General features: G+C 39.7%; 1 protein-coding gene across 1 annotated transcript; it reads left to right on the forward strand.

Moving 5' to 3' along the window:
* The first annotated feature begins 282 nt into the window (after positions 1 to 282).
* On the forward strand, positions 283 to 18,896 carry LOC119883979 (spondin-1-like). Its single transcript, XM_038694475.1, has 8 exons — positions 283 to 485; positions 3,404 to 3,544; positions 3,898 to 3,973; positions 6,148 to 6,330; positions 13,125 to 13,295; positions 14,133 to 14,291; positions 16,399 to 16,569; positions 16,686 to 18,896. The coding sequence occupies exons 1-8, from the start codon at positions 333 to 335 to the stop codon at positions 16,847 to 16,849; spliced, it is 1,218 nt and encodes a 405-aa protein (XP_038550403.1). The 5' UTR covers positions 283 to 332; the 3' UTR covers positions 16,850 to 18,896.
* Positions 18,897 to 20,046: the final 1,150 nt, after the last annotated feature.

Here is a 20,046-nt window from a genome sequence, read left to right on the forward strand (position 1 = left end):
GTAGGTTTTGAGACAATATGTCATTATGAGCTGTGGTCTGCCTCTAATTGGGTATTTCGGAGTTTCCATTATCCGGCAATTACCAGAGTGTGACTCAAGTCAGAGGTCATGACATCGGAACAGGCCATTTTGCAAGTAATTAACTAGAAATTGTTATGATGTAGGAAAATGTTTCCCCTGAGATGATAATGTTCCAAACATAATTATGGCTGTCTCATTTACGTAATATTTGCAGTGGAATTTATTTATTTGGATATGTTCTTTGTTTGTTTCCCATCACCAGGCGAGCAGCTCCATCAGCAGAGTTTTCTGTGGACCGGACCCGTCACCTGATGTCCTTCCTGACCATGCTTGGGCCCAGCCCAGACTGGAATGTGGGGCTGTCAGGAGAGGACCTCTGTACCAAAGAGTGTGGCTGGGTCCAAAGGCTGGTGACAGACCTCATTCCCTGGGATGCAGGCACTGACAGTGGTGTCACATATGAGGTAATGTATCCTAATCTTAGTGGTTAGTTCAGATGTATCATGGAGGACCACTGGAAAGTAATTTAATTCTAACAATGTGGTGTCCTGGTGGCCCAATGGCCTAAAAATAAGCTAGGATATAAAAAAATGTGCATATAACATTACAATAGTGTTATACTATCATTTTATTGTCTAGTCGGTGCTGTCACTCTAAACTGATATTAGCTTGAGAAAGCGCAGCCTAGTCAATCTCCATAAAGAGTCGTCTTTGTTAGCTAATTACTAGCCAAAGCAGCTGTTGCTAATTTGATGTTTCCTAAAAACAAATTAGATCAATTCAATACCAGAGTTAGATGTTTGTAGAGCATAATAATGTGCTGTTTAGCTGACCAGCTACTGAATATTAGTTACAAAGCTTGTTGGCCACAATTTGCCATAAAAAGTTAAAACCTTCAAAGTGGCCATTGAGGGCGTGTTACAATAAATACAGTACCGTACTGTGACACATTGGACACATATCTTAACTGTGTCTTATTTAAAGCTGTACTGATGCAGTCCACTTGCTAGAGATACCACTGTTGCTCTAGTGAAAGCTGACAGTTAACGCATTAATTTCAAACCTTCACATCACAGCACTCTTGACTTCCATCCGTCACTGTGACAAACCTTTTTAGTTTTCTACATGCTTGGAATGAATAGTGCTCATCCATATGCACCCAGTGTTTGGAGACTAACGCAGTTTATTTATAGTTTACAACCTCATGAATAAGCGTGGAGTTTATCCTGCTGAGGGGAGGTAAATTCCGTATGAAAATTTCACTTCTTTCATTTTGGCTTCTGGTACTTTTTAAATATGGATTCATTCTTGTCTGTTATGGGCCTAGTTTTTAGCCTTTTATCAGTGTCATTATTTGGTCTCCTTAGCCCTCTTACCCACAGACGCACCCAGATTTGTGAGCAGTTGTTTCATGTGTAGTGTGCTGGATGTATGTGAATTGTGAATAGAATGTAGAATTTAACACTACGATGTAACTCTGCACTGTGTAGACATAGGTTTCTTTGGTCCTGGTCCTTTTAAAAAATAGTTTCCAAGCTGATAATGTATGCTTCTAAGCCTCTTATCCTGGAAAGTGTTACCCCGAAAACACAATGTATAATTGTTCAATTTTACCGTCAGATATTGACCGCATCCTACTGTACAGCAGACATTAAATCGCTGCCACCTACAGACAGACACATGGAAGTACATGTCTTCCAGACCCTCTGCTTGTTCATCTTTGCACTGTGTGAAAAGCAAAGACGCTATAGTTTCCTTCTGTTTGCCAACATTACAAGTAAATTTGGAGTTTCTAATTGTTTCCCAAAAGTGATGGATGTCTTCTGTTTGGTCTCATTCCACATGAGATCTTTTAACTGAAATGTAAGATAAGAAACTTTCACTTGTAACTACAAAGAGAATCGTCACCATCGTTGCTACTGCACTGTAAATGAGGGTGTAACTTCCTCCTCTAATACTTCCTATGTAGATGTCTTCCCTTTGTCTTATTCAGCACTCCTGCATATATTAAACTGAAAGTTGGTATGAAACTTGAAACGACAATGTTGAGTAAACCTGTAAGAACAAAGAGAATGATTCATGTTTGTCATGTGTTTTTATCTTTTAAGCTCATGGACACACATGCTACCACACACGCCTGGAAACAACGCCATGAATCTCTTATTAAAAGGGTGTTAAAATGGATATATAAATGATGCATAGTGAGATCAAACAGAAAATAGGCCTCGGACCAGATGGCTTATCCGAGAAGCAGCGACTGTAGGTGACTGTTTTGGTCACAGTGCAGTATACAATCATTGCAGCTATTGTAGTGTTATTACTTTTTATTAATTCTGGTTTGCATGCATAAATTACTGCTGCTCTGTTCCTTCCCTCAAGAGAAACCATGTTGTTTTTAAAAGCCTGTGTCTTAGATGTGCAGACACTATATGCTGCTATTGGATTATTATTCTTGTCCCACGAATTCCCATGCCCTAAATTCTGGCTGTTTATCTTTGATTACTCTAACCATTCCTCAGTGGAACTCAGACTCAGACTCTTTTCCCTCAGGCGTATTTGATACTCAATATAAAAGAGCAGATGTTTTCCTCAAGGACACCAGCCATTCCGACACCAAGTGTATGATTTGCACAATGCTAATGCGGGAGGGGAGGGGGGAGCGGTAGTTCCCCTTTAAATCATGACCTGATCTTCACCCGTAGCATCTTATTTGCGCACGTCCATTTTCTCCTGATTTTTAAAGAGCCATCAGAGCTAATTCACCTTTAGATTCACGTTGTTAGCTGAAGCACAGGGAGATGACACCTGATGTGGCTCCAGGTGCGGCTTCTGTTAAATAAATGTCTTATTTTGCTCACAGATGTGATTTCTTTCCAGGAAGGTCATTGTGGGGGGTGGGCGGCTCAAAGAGTTCCAGAGGCATCAGCTCTTTCAAATATAAGATACTTAAGCTGCATTCAAAGATTTTGTAGGCCACCTGGGGAAAACGCAGCCAGCAAACTTTGGCTTATTATCACCTTACAGTATAAAGCTGACTGTGTTGGCAAACAGTGGCTTTTTTTTTTTCACATCAAGCAGACATGGACCAGCATTAGCATCTGCTTGACAAGCATAAAACAAATTATTATTCCCAAAAACTCCAGTGGGAAATATTGCTTTAGCAGCTAAATGCTCTTCTATGTTCACCAGTTAATTACTAAGTGCAGAGTCGAATGGTAATTATTTGTGGTATTATCGTCACTACGAGCAACACCTTTCACCTGACACACAGTCATTTGATCCATCGCTAATATCAACATGTTGATTAAAGCAGCTTTAACTGTTGAATACTGTACTTTATATGTAATTTGCTCACTTACCCTCTCATTTCTGCCTCTTCCAGTCACCAAACAAGCCCACCGTTCCTCAGGAGAAGATCCGGCCCTTGACCAGTTTGGACCACCCCCAGAGCCCGTTCTACGACCCAGAGGGAGGGGCAATTACACCCGTAGCCAAAGTGGTAGTGGAACGCATTGCTAGAAAGGTTTGTGCTATTGTATCCTAACGTTTTCATGTTGAAGCAAGATAACTTTGTGATTATGTAAACTATATAGTACACAAATACAGGCCTGGAGGTTACCTAAATAATTGCAAATTAAATTGGTCAGTAAAAATGGCATTTACTGTAAATCTTTTCCTCAAGTTGTTCCACCCGACTGTAACCATGGTAACACAATACACACACTTATGAAATATCGCTGTTACATACGCAGCAAGTGGTGATAACAGATAACATTGTAATAATACTTTCCACAGATTGTTTCATCTTGAAAGAAGCTGTGAATACATTTTTGTGTGTGTGTTAGTGTGTGACCCCATTCTTCCTTGTGTGTGCAGGGAGAGCAATGTAATGTGGTCCCTGACACCATAGACGACATCGTAGCTGATATTGGACAGGAGGAGAAGGAGGAAGGTGCAGTAAATGCGCACACACACACACACACACACACACACACACACACACACACTCTTCACTGATTACAGTTCTTCAGGGAAAGACCACAAACAAGATACAATAGATTAACTTAAACGTCTTGATGGAGTTTTTTAACAATTATGTAAACCCTGGCATTACATGATATTGCATTCCTTAATGTCCTTTGAACCTGACTGTTTCCTCAATTCATTCTGTGTTTGCAAAATACTCACTGCAGGAGACTGTAGGTCTTCAGTGTCTTAAGATGTTCAGGGACACACACCTAGCTCATTACAGACACAACTGGTTTAGGCAGAGGCTCAGACGGGCTCAGGTCAGATGGTCAGAATGCACATCTGGCAGGGCTTTGTTTCCCCTCTGCTGTGAGAAGGTGGGCGCCCCACTGCTGCACAGCAACACAACTGCGTCTCTCCTTATCAAACACTTTGTATTCTGTGATGCATCACAGATCCTGTCATTCTGGACAATTATGTTTCAGCAGTACTAAACATGAAATCTGTGTTTTGTTTTATTTGTTATACTGTAAAGATCCACAATGAAAGATGGAAAGTTCTGGGTTATTTCTCCTAAAAATTACATACAAATAAACTGTTTTTTTTATATAAACATAAGACTTCATATTGAATGTATCTAGAGTATCTACACATGTCAACTAAAGCATGATTTAAGCATGTTTAAGAAAGTCACATCTCTTGGTTAAAGGAGTAGTTATACATTTTGGGAAACAAAAGTCTCGAAGAGAGTAAGTACAAAAAGATTGCGAGGAAAGTATAAACTGTAGTTTGAGCCAGTGGTCAATTAGCTTAGCTTAGCATAAAGACAGGAAGCATGTTAATTAGTGTATATATATATTTTTTTTTAATCTTTGAACAGTCAGGCAAGCTGTTACTTCCAGTTTTTCTGCCAAGTTTAGTTAACTGCCTCCTGGCTTCAGCTTCATACTTTATTATCCCTTTAAGGTTAGGGAAAGATTAAATATACGACAGAATATAAGACAGAATATGTTGACTTTTTCAGTACTAAAACAAGATCTTTCAAAAAAGTGTAGGTGTGTTTCACCACACTAGACCACCCAATCGAACCTTCTCCTTATGACTTCTGTATTTGGCAATTGGTAGTCTGAGCCCTGGCATCGTTACAGGGATCAGTGCTGTGACCTTATATTTCCAAGATGAGCTGTCCTTATTGCCTCCTTTTTAACCCTCACAAGGGCTGAACAAGACAGACAGGTGCGTGACGGTGTTTGTGTTGTACATGGGTGCTTTGTGCCTACTTTCACTGTAAGTGGCCTTGGGTTGGGTGCAGGATTTTGCCCACGCAGCAGAATTCTTAACAAGAATCTCCTGCTGCATAATAAATGTCCTCCTCAGTCAGTCATAGACCATTTGCTTCTTTCCCTCCTCCGTTTTCCTCCTCTCTTACTCTACCTGTCCTCTCTTTCTCCCTTGTTTCCCCTCTTCTCTGTGTGAGATGACACTAAAGAGACGAGTATCCATTCAGGCTGGTCCCCTTGGTCAGCCCGGAGCATCGCTGTTTCACTTACACATCAACTCTCCTCTTAACCATCCTCTCTGCATCTCCAGCTCCTTTCTTCCCTCGGTCTCCTCTGTCATTACATGTTATGCCAGACAGGAGGACCCACTCAGGTCTGTCCCTGAGGCCTGACAGTATATTCTCTCTGGCCTCTCCTCTCATTTTCTCTGCCTCTCTGCACCCAAGAGAGAACATCATTAATTGAAGCCAGTACCCCTGCTACTTCTTGTAGCTCTGCTGTAACTGATAATTGGACAAGACATTCACAAATCACACTCTTCTCTTTCTCTCCAACTCTGTCCCTCTGCTCCTTCCTCTCCCTCTCAGATGTCACTTTGTGGCCTTTTATGGTCCAGTACCTGTAGTAATCACCTTTGGATACAATGTTAAATAATCAATGTCAGCCCAGTCCCCCATTCCTCATCCTCTTTGCTGTGCAAATCAGTTCAGCTGCTTCAGTGGAATGAAACTGGAAAAGAAATTTTGTAAAAGCAAATTAAACAACGACCATGTGATCCCAGTCAATCATTAAATGAGCAGAAGATTTTTGCAAAGATATTAAAATGCCTCTTTCTTCAGTAACTCAACACTAATCACCTGACGTGTTTCTCTCTTAGATGACACACCGGAGACATGTATCTACTCAGGCTGGTCTCCCTGGTCAGCGTGTAGCAGCGCTACGTGTGAAAAAGGCCGCAGGATGAGGCAGAGGATGCTGAAGGCCCAGCTGGACCTCAGTGTGCCGTGCCCCCACACTCAAGATTTTCAACCCTGCATGGGACCGGGATGCAGTATGGAGGGTAAAAACACATACCTGCAAACAGATCACACAGGCTATACGGTACAGTGGCCGCAGAAAAGTATGAGAAGTTAGGTTGGAGAGCACCTGCAACTTCTGGGAAAATGTAGATAGGGAAGTCCTCGAGCAGCACTGTACTGGGCAGTTTTTGCAGAATCATATAGATATAAATACTGGAGGATCTGGAAGAGAACAAGCTTTCTAAACCAGTTCTCCTTCAATAAATCATCATTACTTGGTCATGTGGAAGCACTTGCATTAGCACAGCCAAAGTAGGAGAGCAGATAATTCTTTATTTATCTTATGATATTGAATGGAACTGGTCCTTAATTCTCTCTGAACAGGGAAGGAAGCCTTATTTCACCAGACAACATTAACACTCGATCCAGCAACGACCAGAGTGAATGCTAGCTGCTATCAATAACTGCAGAAATATTTAATTGAAAATACTGGTGGTTACATGAATGTAACTCAAGCAGAGCTAATGTGTTAAGTTTAACGTAAAATTGGTGACACTGTTTTTCCAATGCACACAGAGGGTGAGAGACTAAGGCCGGGTCAACACAGACGGGCTGTAGTTCAGACAATGAAAACGCTATAGGGCCATCAGCGAAGAGCGTTTCCATTATAAAGGAGGTCACCGTACACTAACTCTCCATTAACGTTCAGCAAGGATACAGACTTTTTTTTTCTCTTTGTGATTTTAGCTTTTCTGCTTCCCACGGTGGCATCCTGCCTGAACTACTTTTGTTTTCTTTTAAAAGCTCACAGCAGGTCCGATTCAGTGTGATTGTTGTAAATTCCCTATTATTACTGTGTCTTTGCGCAGGACTCTTCAGTGCAGTGATATAATTAAAGCCACTTTATTAAGTTAGCTTGCTGTGCTATTTTTTAATCCTTTTACAGAAATGATGTAGATAAAGGAGTCTTTTCATATCCCAGTCAATCACTGATCTTTTTGCTGAGCTGACAACAAAAGACCCTTTAACTAATATATGTCACACGCAGCCTTCCTCTTGCGTTATGAATACATGTCAGCAGTAAAAAGTGTGTTCTCTTCAACCAATATTCAAAGTTCTGCAGCAGAAAATACTTTCTTATACTCCTCTAAATAAATTGTGGTGAGGTAAAATGTTGCACCCATGATGTAATTACAAAATACTGTAGCCCTCATGGTCTTGTTCTTTAGAGTATACAGGATACACACTCATCAAACCTTCTTTCTTACAGTACAGGTGCATCTTGAAAAATTTTAATATTGTGGAAAAGTTATTTTTCCTCTGTAATTTAATTAAAAAAGTCACGTATTCTAGTTATATATTTTAAGTTTCTTTTTTTTGATTCAATCTTGATGATTATATCTTACAGCTCACAGAAATCAAAACTCTAGTATTTCAAAATGCTCAAAATTTGAATTTTAGAATAAAGAATTTATAATACTAAAACGTCGACCTGAGAAGAACACCTGCAAAGGTTTCCTGAGTCTTTAATCTCTGTCAGGTTCTGGTGCTCACAATGAACTTTTCATAAGGCACCTGTATGTGGCCGTACTACACAGTATGTACATACACACAAACACTAACAGGCACTTTGTTTCAGGGTAATTGTTGCTTTGCTTCTGAACTCATTGAGCTCTTTTGATGCTATGTGACTTTAGCGTAAATTCCTTTGACCTCCAAAAAGTCAAACAATGTAATTGTTTTGCATGAATATAAACACACTGATATCCTTGTCTCTGCAGCACTTCATTACACAAATACAGATCAAAAAATAAAGATTGCGTTTCTTTCACTGTAATCCTTTCAGAGTTGGGGCGTTCACTTCCTATCAACAAGAGGGGCGATCAGTGAAACCTCAAAATAATAAGCAGATTAAAGGCGAGGTGTTTATCTCATCCTGACTCAAAACAATTTTGGCTTAACTGATGGAATCTGTAGCGAAAACACAAAGCTGCTGCCTCATTTATATTTTATGGCTTTGCTTTTATCGAGAAATTTAATTGTGCAGCCATTACATGACAATTGGGGTTATTATTGTGAATGATTATTCAGTGTGTGTGAAGAAACAGGTAAAACAGAAGGAAATGGGTGGCTGCTCGATGATTAGATCTGGAGACTGTGAAAGCAGATCCCGTCAGTAAAAGACGTGAAGCCTGCAAATATCTGTCTCCCTTGAGTTGAGTTGATATGGTTACATCAAGAGGATATGTCACAAAATGCAGTAAATCCCTAATCACACAGTGTAAACACTGGTGATTGGATACCCTAATTACTTCACTGAAACATAACAGATTATGTGGATTAGCTGTTAATGCTGAGCATCGTCCCGCATCCACGATGTTTAAACCAGGATTTAATCGCATTTGTCTTTGACTAAAAGAAATCAACGCACCGTGCTTTCAATGTTACGTTAAAGATAATAAGAACAACGGGAGGACTGTGTATGTTGAGGAATCTCATTAAGATACAGAAACAAAGTGAAGATGCAAACGCGCAAATATATTTAAGATGGGAGATGATTCTTGGTTCAGGGCAATCTAAGTATCAAAGCTGATGACAGATGTGTTTTAAGCAAATTAGCGTCAGCTTTTCCTCCTTCTCTCAATTTATCTCATTTGTTGTCAAAGGAGTAACTTTTCTGTCTGATTTCCATCAAAGCAGTCAGTTTGATGCTCTTTTGCTGCAAGTAACAACTCCTGATCCCTCAACAAACACACGCACAAGCACAAAACACCTTTGCTTTTGTCCAATTTCCAGTGAAGTTGTCAGTTTGGAACAAATGCTGAGAGGCAGCACAGTCAGCGTCTGTCTTCCCCTCACTCCCAGGATGTCCAACAGTTACCAGATGAGTGAAGCAGTTCAAGGCTGAAGGAGTGCCTCACACACACACGCACACGCACACCCTTCACTGCTCCTCTTATCGATTATCAGACAGAAACACGGACAGCGTTTTGTTCCTGACCACCTCTCCTTTGTTTTCATTTAGCGCTCTGCTAGCATGCTGTGGGAGATTGATAATTGTGGGGTTCACGGAAGGGCAGGAGGATGGTGGCCGATGCCCAGGATGATTAATATTCCTGGAAAACACTTTGGCTCTCTAGATGCCTCATCCGAGCTGGAGACACCTGTATCTTTTATTAATGATTCACTTAGTTCTGCTTTATTAGGCCACAGCTGGTAAGCAATGCTGTTCACAGTTTGCTAGAAGGCAGAAAGTGTGTTGAGAGTAAAAGAAAACCCATGCCAAGTTGTTCAAAGTTCATCTGTCATTTCTAAATAAAATCCTGTTATAAGGTCTGTTTGCGCCAACTCTTGACAGACTCCCCCTTTTCTAACTTTAATATACTATCTGTACCAGGACTACACTCTCAGAATAGGTGTTTGAAGGAGAGCGAGACGGCAGTAAAGGGCAGTTAGACTCGTCAATGACTCTCTGTAAGTGAAGAATAGGGAGATCTTGAAGCGCCATCCTAGTTAGTTAATAGTGATAAAATACACCAGAGTGGAGCCTTGTTAAGGCTAAGAAGCTGCAGTTCTCTTTTCAGCTGAAACAAGCTGGGGTCATACATACTGACTTTCACTCTCTCAGCCCACCTTGTGAAAAGGACTGTCCTTCGGGCAACTTGCCTTATTAAAAGAGAGTTGAAGCAGTTTCTGAGGAAGAGCACCTTCGACTTTGAGATGATTTAATAGACTGTAATCTAAACAGCAGCTAGAGATAATTGTAGTGTGATGTGTAGGAGAGTGTCCTGTAACTGGAGGACCTGGGTTCAAGTATTCCTGTGAGGAGTCATGCCTGCTAAAGTGTTCTTCAAAAGCTACTAAAGCTGAAAAAACTCATTCTGGGAGCTCTGAGTTGGTTGATAAAGCTGATAAGTACCAAGCGTCCTACATGCTTTCACATGGGTGTCCTCCCACCAACAAGTCCGCAAACCTAAACAACAAAATAGGTTGTTTTATCCATGCCTCCCAAAAGGACACATATAAGTGTTTCCCATTCTAGTCCAACAGACCTTAACTACATTAAGTAAGTCATGATGCATATCACGGTGAAGGAACTCGTGTTAAGCCCATGACAAAAGTCACATAAGTCACGTGACGGAAGTCTTAAAAATCAAAATAACTCACTATTTACTTGGTTTCACTAGGGTCTCGAAAGCAGCTCTCCTGCGTGAAAGACTATGTTGGTTTAACCAGTCCCTCTACCAATCCACCTCCCAATGTGGACTTTCTCCCTATTTATATATCACCTCATTTGCTACCGTCCAGCCACTAGAGGTCACTGCCACAATTCATGTAAACATGGTTTGTAATAACATGCTGCATAAACATCCTGTTTGGTCGTTTTTCTGAAGAGGACAGGCTGCCTCCCACATCACATCTATTTCATGTATTTTCACAAATTCCTCACCATATCCTCAATGTATGGAGGACAAAAAAATGATAATGACTTATTCATTGATAAATAAATAAGCACATAAATAAATGCTGTAATTAAAACACTTAAAAGCAAATATAGCTGATCATAAAGAAAAGATGCTATTTAGTCTAGGAGTCTAGTCTAGGAGAGCTGCACATTTATCATTTTATACCCCCATTCATGCTGGCTCGGCTGGCAGAAGTCAACACAGTGGACACTATAACGCTACCGCCACTAGCGTTTTGGTGTGTACTTGCAGAAAGATGCAGAAGTATAAATCAGGCTTAAGAGAGAGACTAGAACAACTTACCTTCTTAACATACAGATACAAAAATTAAGAAATACAGAAATAAATAAATGGCTTTTAAAATTTATTTAAGAAGTTGTTTATACAGTAATTCTTCTATGTACTAATTAAAATTATTATTCAATAATGAATTAGTCTTTCTTTTATCTCCATACCATTGCAACTTTGTACTGTAGAAGTTGTGGCTCAGGTGGTAGCACAGATTTGGCAATTAATCACTGGGTTGGTGGCTTCTCCTACTGTATTCATCAGAAAGACACTGAACACCCAATTGTTGGAAATGTGCACTATGTTTATGGAAAAATATTATCCGGATCTGAGTATCTCAGTATGAAAAAATTGTAACTGTGTACTACTACTCTACTACTGTAAGAGTAAGAGTAGAATAAGAGTTCAATAATGTGAAATCACATTAAATAAGTAATAAAGTCAGCATCAGGCCAACATCACACACTCAGAAACTATATAACTACAGAAACTATAAGCTTATGACTGTGGTTGGATCTCTGATAAAACACAGCCAACAACAATGGGAGTGCTAATACACCTGCAGCTGCTTAACATCTCCCTAAATTGTTTTACTATAGAAATATCAATAACACTGCCGCGGGCTGTGTGTAATAAAATAATTATAAAACACAGCTTTAAACATCCAGAATGATTAAAATCTGAATAAAAAAAAGCAAGCAGCTGCTAAACAAATTAAAATGTGACTCACCAGTTTGTGTAACAGGAACAGAGAAAAAAAGCTTCATCAGCAGAAATATCTCCAAAACTTCCATCCATCCATCGTCAACCGCTTATCCTGCGTACAGGGTCGCGGGGTCTCCAAAACTTAATAAATAAAAATAAACATAAAACAACAAGATGGATTAAAAACTGGCCACTGTTGAAATTATAGATTGTGTCTGTGGGCATTGCTGTGCATCAGTAGGGGGTGGAGGGCAGTAAGCTTATTAAAAGCCCTGTTAGTAACAGATAGAGGGAAATATGAATCAGCAAAGTTAAAATTGCCTCTTAAAAGACACCCAACATCCTAATGTGTGCTCTGTTTAATTTTAATAAAAGCTATTATTATTTGTTATTGAAAGGGGACTGCAGGGCCACTCTGCATCAGAGGGGTGTAATTTTGGGCCTAGCATAGGGCCAAGAAAGGTGGGAAGGAGAAACAATAAGAGAAACCAACCTACGCAATGATGAAAGAACAATTTTCCAATCACTGTATCACAAACAGCAGAATATCAACCCTGTCATAAACAAAAAATTTAATACTCACATGATTTGTGTTATTTGTTGGCCATTGTACAACAATTTGCTTGTTTGTCAGTTTGTCTGCCTAGACATTTCTAAATCATGCATGCTCTTTTAAACATTGCTGGAGCAAAGACTTCTGGGATACCAGTATGTTTTTCCTTTTATAGGAAAGGTGAGGAACCACTGAAGTATCGAATTCTCTAACATCATGTAGAGAATTCCTCCGGCTGTTACCATTACCATTACCACTGGGTAGAAGTCAACAGATTTAGTTGAGAGCCTCTTCATAGTAAAATAACTTTTCAGGCAAATCCCGAATCTCTATCACCTCCAAGGTGCTTTTCTGCAGCTAAATCTTACCTTTAACCTTTTCAGTCTCTTTGTATGTCTACACATGTTGCCCTTCTGAAAGAAGGCAAGTTGACCCCAAACATAGTATAGTCACATCACCTGTCTTTTTATTACCTCTGCTGGAACAGTGGAATATGTCCTGACGTGTGGTTTAATTTCAAAGTGCACCTAACACAGAACTTTTGCAGTGGCAGCCGAAATTATTTGACCAAACATAAGTTGGTTATATTACACATTGAAATAAATAGTCAACTCCAGCAGTGGACTCACTTATGTACTGGTTGCAATGAGGAATAGCAACAAGGCAACTGCACCTGCAAAGAAACCAAGAGCTCGAGGACAAATGCAGAATTGTTCTTATTATAACAAGAGATATGAAAAATAAACTATAAAATGTCAAGATGTTCTTTCATGATATCTGTTGCAAGGTAGACTTCTTGTTTTTCTCTTTTCCTGGTGGACAGAGCCATCAACGTGTATGATGTCGGAGTGGATCAGCTGGTCGGCCTGCAGTGTGTCCTGTGGGATGGGGATGAGGTCTAGAGAGCGATATGTCAAGCAGTATCCTGAGGACGGCTCGCTCTGCCAGCTCCACACTGAGGAGACGGACAAGTGCGTCGTCAACGATGAATGCTGTGAGTCTTTCTTTATATATCACTGCGTGTTTGAGCGGGTATGTTTGAATTTAAGTGCACTCAACCAGTTCCTCAATTTTAAAATATTCTAATTTCATTTTTTATCCATGATGTGGCCAAATCAACAGTGCCTATAATTTCAGCCAGCTGTTTTTCACACAGGAATCAACAAACTGTCTAATGAGTGGTGAGTTGTGTTCACCTCTACAAATGTAAGAAGTGAAGTGCAGTTTTATTTTATTTTCGAAACTTGTGTAACAGATATTAAATTATCAGAGCTTCACTTTATCTGGAGACTTTTATATTATTCACCACAAGTGGCCATATGTTCAGATATAAACATTCACGTGTGCTTATGGTTGCTTAGTATGCTTATATTATCATAAGTTAATGAAATATATATATTCTAATGACTAGATTTAAAACACAGTATTTTCCTGTATTCTAACTATGAGCCCGTGTACAGTACTGTGGTAAGTACATTTACTCAAGTATTTCCATCTGATGCTACGTTTTACTTCTACTTCAGTTCAGAGAAAAAAAGTTTTACTTTCTAATCCACTGCATCTTTGTCACACCTATAATTCTTAGTTACTTTTAATTTTAAAACACGTTAAAATATAAAACAATATTATAATACAACAGAATTCTAGACGTACGTATCTAGTAAGTATGAAAGGGCACAATGAGTACACTTTTAATTTCAGAACTTTAAGGGCATGCTTTTACTTTGAAAAATTGAATGTAAGTTGTTTATTTTTAGAATGTTTATTTCCTTTCATTTTGATGCTATTGTGGTTTTTGTGTTTGAATTCTTGTGCTTGTGTGTGTTTGCAGATACCATCCCTTGCATGCTGTCACCCTGGTCTGAGTGGAGTGAGTGTAGTGTGACGTGTGGGCGGGGCGTACGGACTCGTCAGAGGATGCTGAAGTCTGATCCTGCAGAGTGCACCGAGGAGCTGGAGCAGACAGAGAAGTGCATGCTGCCCGAGTGCCGTAAGTAACAAAGTACAAAACTGCTTTCATACAGAGCTGTTTTCTGTGCCCTGCGTTAAAGATGTGTTCCAGCTGGGTCTGATGTAAGTAGGTTTGGCCCTCATTTCTAACAGTTTCAGAAAGTATGTGTTGACACTGTTGGAGTCCAGAACGGCAAGTAAAGGTCAGGAAGTGGTTGCAGGATCGGCCAGGTAAAAAACTTTTTTTTTCTTTTTCTTTTTTTACATTTTTTAAATGAATAATTAATAACAACCAGTCCGATCATCTGACAGCTTTGCAAGCCCTAACTGCCCCGAGGCTGGCCTGTTTCCTGCTTTTTTTTCATATGCGTTCTATTTAGTGTTAATTCTGAGGTCTCATTTCATAACTATTGCATGTTTTATTGTTCCCATTTTCAGGTGCATGCCTTATGTTTAGCATTGTGTTTATGAATTGGTCATATTAATTCTATTGTTTTTAAAAGTGTATTTATTTAGTGGCTAGGCTCCCCTGCTACACATGTACTCTTGGTATGTGGTACTTTATTATTTTTTATATATTGTCTGCTCTGACCTTTCTGTCTCCTTTGTAATTTATCACTTTTCACAAGTGACTGAACTAATTTCCCTTCTGGGTATTAACAAAGTTTTCCAATCTAATCTAATGGACTCTGGTCTACAATGTTGCTGCTTCCCTGGATCTTCACAATTATACTGGTAAAAAAATGCTGTTTACTAATAGAAATGGCCAAAATTACAAAAGAATCTTACAAAAAACATTTTCTTTTACCTTCACAAAGCACCTGTGTTAATCTGGGTATCAACATGGCATCCTCCAGGGCGTATCACAGTGGCCCTGCCACACTTAGCCCCCATAAATCATGCCTTTCCTATTTCCATGGCCATTGACCAAGATTTATTCTCCATATCCATGTTGCATTTCAGTAATTATTTAGTATGCCCCCTTCACTTTCCCTCAGACCTTGGTAACTTATAGAGTGAGGGGGAGCAGAGGATTGAAAATGGTAAACACTTGCTATTGAGCAGACGTGAGAATGGAGAATAATGAATTAGCAGGGATTCAGACTGAAAACAGCCCTGCATTAAAACAGCTGTGATGGTAGGAGCATGTTGTCTAAGGTGCCGCTGAGATGATGAAATACAAAGTCTCTTCAGATGCCAGAACACTGCGCAATGGTTTATAATAAACTCAGACAGCGTTTTCTCTGTGAAGTTATTATTGCGGCAATCATTTTATCTTCGGAGACGATCGCAAGGAAAACAGTAGAAATATGCTGTTCACGTTAAAAAGGAACCCACCAGGATTGTGTGTTTGCATGTATTAGATTGGCCAATGCAGATAACTGGAAATGTGCTAGAAATGAATCTTAAATGCCCATATATGCACAAACCAGGCAGGCACTGTATGGATGAAGCCCGATTTGAACCCCTGCCTAATTTTCAAATTGTTTAGAATTGGTTGTCATTTGATGTGCAGTTTGATAATGGCCACAAGGTTTGCTTAACTGTCTGTACAATCTACTATCTATGATCTAGCTGTCAGAGGACTGGTTGGATTTCTGTCAGGTCAGAAATTTTGGTCGGGTCTCTTTGTGCAGTTGCACAGTCCAATTTCCAACATGGCTGCTGCAAGAAATCTATTATAAATTTTAGTGGACTTGTTTTACTGGAATAGTATTTCTCATGCTGTGGCTAAAATTATGGGGTTGACTGAGAGTACTGCGATAGAAAACTGCAGAAAAAAAAAAGCAGTGTCTGCCCAGCGCTCCATATCGCTTGATCACACACTGTCCAGAGGAACTGAACTGGGTAAGCTGACCTCATCAGCCCAATGTTTAGCTGGGTCAATGTCACAGACGTCACTGAGTGTTCAGTGACGGAACGACATTTAGAGTGAAGGGCAGAGAAGTGACTGGGAGCTGGCAAGTGCACAACTGAACTCAGACTGCTAAACGTCATCTTGAGTTTATCAATCAATGGAAGAAATATGCTACAAAATGTTTTCCTGGCCTTATATTTGTTATTTGCATATCAATCTGGCATTTAATTGTCTGCCTCCCCTTTACTGACATATCCTCTTGTTCCCCTCCTTCTGTTCCTCCTTCCAGCTGTCGACTGCATGATGTCTGAGTGGTCTGAGTGGTCTGAGTGCAACAAGTCCTGCGGTAAAGGGCACACCATTCGGACCCGTATGATCAAACTGGAGCCACAGTTCGGAGGCAGACCTTGTCCCGAGAGCATCCAGAGGAAGAAATGCAAGCTCAGGAAGTGCAAAAAAAGTACAAAAAAAAAGGACGAGAGAGGTGGACGAAAGAATGGTGGAAAGAATCTGTTTTAGTGTCATAATAAGCGATTAACGAGACCCGAGTTGACATGCTACTGTTTCTTCCTGCAGGTTGCAAGAGGAAGCCGTGGACCAGCTGGACGGACTGTACCAAACCATGTGGAGGGGGGATCCAGGAACGTTCAATGATGGTGAAGAAAAGAGCTAAAGCCTCTCTGATGGAGAGTTGTAAGAACCTGAAGGAGATCCGTGCCTGTAACGTTCATCCCTGCTAGGGGGCACTACTGAGCTACAGAGGAGGGGAACAGCGGGTTAAATACGCAATGTGTGAAAATATGGGTTTATTTGTTAAAGATGACGATAGGGATTAACTTTTTGTGTACAGGGATGTGAGGTGAGGGTGAGATGATGGGTTAGTTTGAAATTTTGGGAAAAGGAGATGAGTTTAGGTAAGTCGGCTGGAGGGGAGAAGAAAGGAGGGAAAAAGCAGAAGATGATACTGTGCTGTTTAGTGAAGCCATTGTAGGTATTTAGTTAACAGGGCTGACTTTTACTTTAGAACACAATGGAAGAATTAGAGAGTTATTTCTGTGTCCTGCAAAAAATAAAATCAGCTTTTCAGGGATTGTAGAAGAAAGAAACTACAGTCGCTTTGCCATTGAAACATTTTTTGTGTATTTTCAGTAGTTTTGGACGTTGGGGTATGAAATACGGTTAGGGAAGAGATCCTGGTATTTCCCCGGAATCTGCTCATATTTTCTGAGAAAAATACTCACATCATACACCCACCTCTGCTCTGGGGGATTTTTGTTCCCTGACTTTAGCCTTAAAGGCAGGCAACTTAAGCAACTCTTAGAGCAGCACCAAGCCTGGGAAGAAGCGCATTAAGGACAAACTCTGAGAACAAAAGTCCACTCCCTTGTTGTCATTTCATAATCCATGTACTTCATGATATGGAGGATTTTTGTTAAAACACTAGTAGCTTGCTAAGTGGGCACACACAACTACAAATATGAAGCAAACACAGCAAGGCGCAGTATTAAACAGGAAAACAATTTGACAGCGAGGACATTCACAACAGTTAAGAGCTACAGGGAGAACAGCTCTAGAAAGAGACGATGACACAATGTTAGTTAACAGCGTTGCACCGGCGGCCACAGCACCTATGGGTTGATCAGTGGCGGAGGAAGTGTTCAGATCTCCATTACAAGTAAAAGTCCTGCGTTGAATAAGGTACTTAAGTTGAAGTACAGATGTATTATTAGCCATTTGTACTTAAAGTAATGTACAAAGTGCTGGAGCTAATTTGAACAATTTTATAATCCGTTGCTTCGTGTAATCCATAACAGAGCATCATATTTTATAAGCTCAGCATACAGTATGTTACACTGTTTCCCTCTGAGTAGTAGAGTAGAAGTATGAAATAGCATGAAATAAAAACACATCAAGATACCACTACATCACTGGAAGCACCGTCCCCAACATAAAGTGCAGAGCAACGTTCAAAAGTTGTACTAATCAAACTTTGAACCCTTGTATGAAAAAGTTTAAAATGGCAACTGTCACCTAATTGAGAAAAGGCATAAGCTGAAGATGTAGAATTTTTTTTGCAAGACATAGATGCTCATACAGGAAGTCTTTAAAGACTTGTGGATGTACTGTATATCTAACCACAACACTTATAATGACACTACTATGTAAGTACTAAAAACCACTTTCCCTAATAAACAGACATTTAAATGGAGATGTTTTATACTGTTAAGAGTAGTCTTTATATACTGTACTGCTGTTTATTTGTCGTTTCAGCTGATGTAGCATTAAACCTGCGATAGCTCTCGCTCTGTCAGAAGATCTTACTTTAGCATGTGCAAAGATGATTCTTTTTGATTGGACATTTCGCTTTCTCTGCCGTAGATGTTGTCTTAAAACAGATAGCTAAATGACTGTATTTGCCTTTGTTGGTTCAGAGAGTTTGCTGCAAAAGAGGTTGATGGAAAACATTGCAGAGATTTCCACAGTATTACAAACTGTAAACTGACAGCTCAGCATACAGAAGACTGTTACTGGGGGCCTTGGTTACAACACACTGTTTTTATGTATTGTTTTCATTGCACTTTTCATAGTGTTACCTTGATGAGTGTGATCTGTATAATCTTTTTTTAATATTACCTAGCAGATTGTGTTGCAGTTTTCTTTTCTGTTATAATAAGAATGTCATCACCAAAGGATTTTCTGTAGATTTGTTTCTTTCTTTGTCTCTGTATCACATGGCAATTTTCTAAGAAACCACCTTTACAATAAAAAATGTAACTGTGAAAATCATGACGTCATTGGACTCGCTTTCACCGAGAAAATTTTATGAGAACTGCTTGTGCTATTACACCATGTTGAACTGCATGTTTCAGAAGATGCAGGCACCGGGGTCTGTGTCTGGCAGTCCTTTTTTTGGAATATAACAAAAGTGACATTGTGACACAGTGAGGTCAGGAGAAAAGAAAAACATCTGAGGGAAAAACAATTGTTAATTTTGAAATTGTCATCATTTTAACCCCTGTAGCACTAAAACAGGAAAAGATGCAGAAATTTGTATGAAACAACTGTCCAGTTGCATTTATTTATTCCTCTATATATTTTTGTTGGAAAAAGTCTACCCCTTGTTGATTGCATGGTCATTTGAGTCTGAAACCCAAACAGGAAATGTACTTACCATATCACTCCACTAGATGGAGGTAGAAGAATGGTAAATCATATAACCCATGAGGAAATCATGGTAAAGAGGATTCTGGGAGCAGCTCAAACATTATGTCTTCCTAATTAAATAATCATGCAGATATTATATAAAATACTTTCATCTTAGTATCCCTCGTTATTACAGTACTGTTCTATGTTTTACATTTTACATTTTTTGTGAAACCGCATCACAAGAAAATTCATTATGCATAACAACATCCATCCATCCATCCATTGTCAACTGCTTATCCTGCGTGCAGGGAAGGCTGGAGCCAATCCCAGCTGACATGGTACAGCCTGGACAGGTCGCCAGTCCATCGCAGGCATAACAACATATATATTTTAAAGGATCAATCCAGCTATTTTAATTTTATAAATGTGAAAGATTTGCATGTGGCAAATAAAAACTAGTCAAAATGAGTACAGCTGAGTCTGAAACTCCAAAAACAGAGAATCCTACACGTCCCAAAATGCACCTCAATAGCTTCTTATGTCAGTCCCTCCCTGCCTGGTAATGCCAAGTGTTTTAAACGCCACACCCACAGTTGGTAAAGCAGGATTTATGATATTTAAAGTCTCCAGCCCATTTAGAGATAACCCTGATGACATAATCAAGGTTCATTTTCTCAGACTAGACAAAACTCCCCCAGAACCACAGAAGCCATTATTCAATTGTATTCACTATAACTAGTAAATTTATGTTAACATGTAAAATCACTGGACTGCCATTTAACTATCCAAA

This window comes from Micropterus salmoides, unplaced genomic scaffold, assembly GCF_014851395.1.
Source record: "Micropterus salmoides isolate LMB-PRFRI ecotype aquatic unplaced genomic scaffold, ASM1485139v1 Ms_hic_scaffold_3064, whole genome shotgun sequence".
Lineage (NCBI taxonomy): Eukaryota > Metazoa > Chordata > Actinopteri > Centrarchiformes > Centrarchidae > Micropterus > Micropterus salmoides.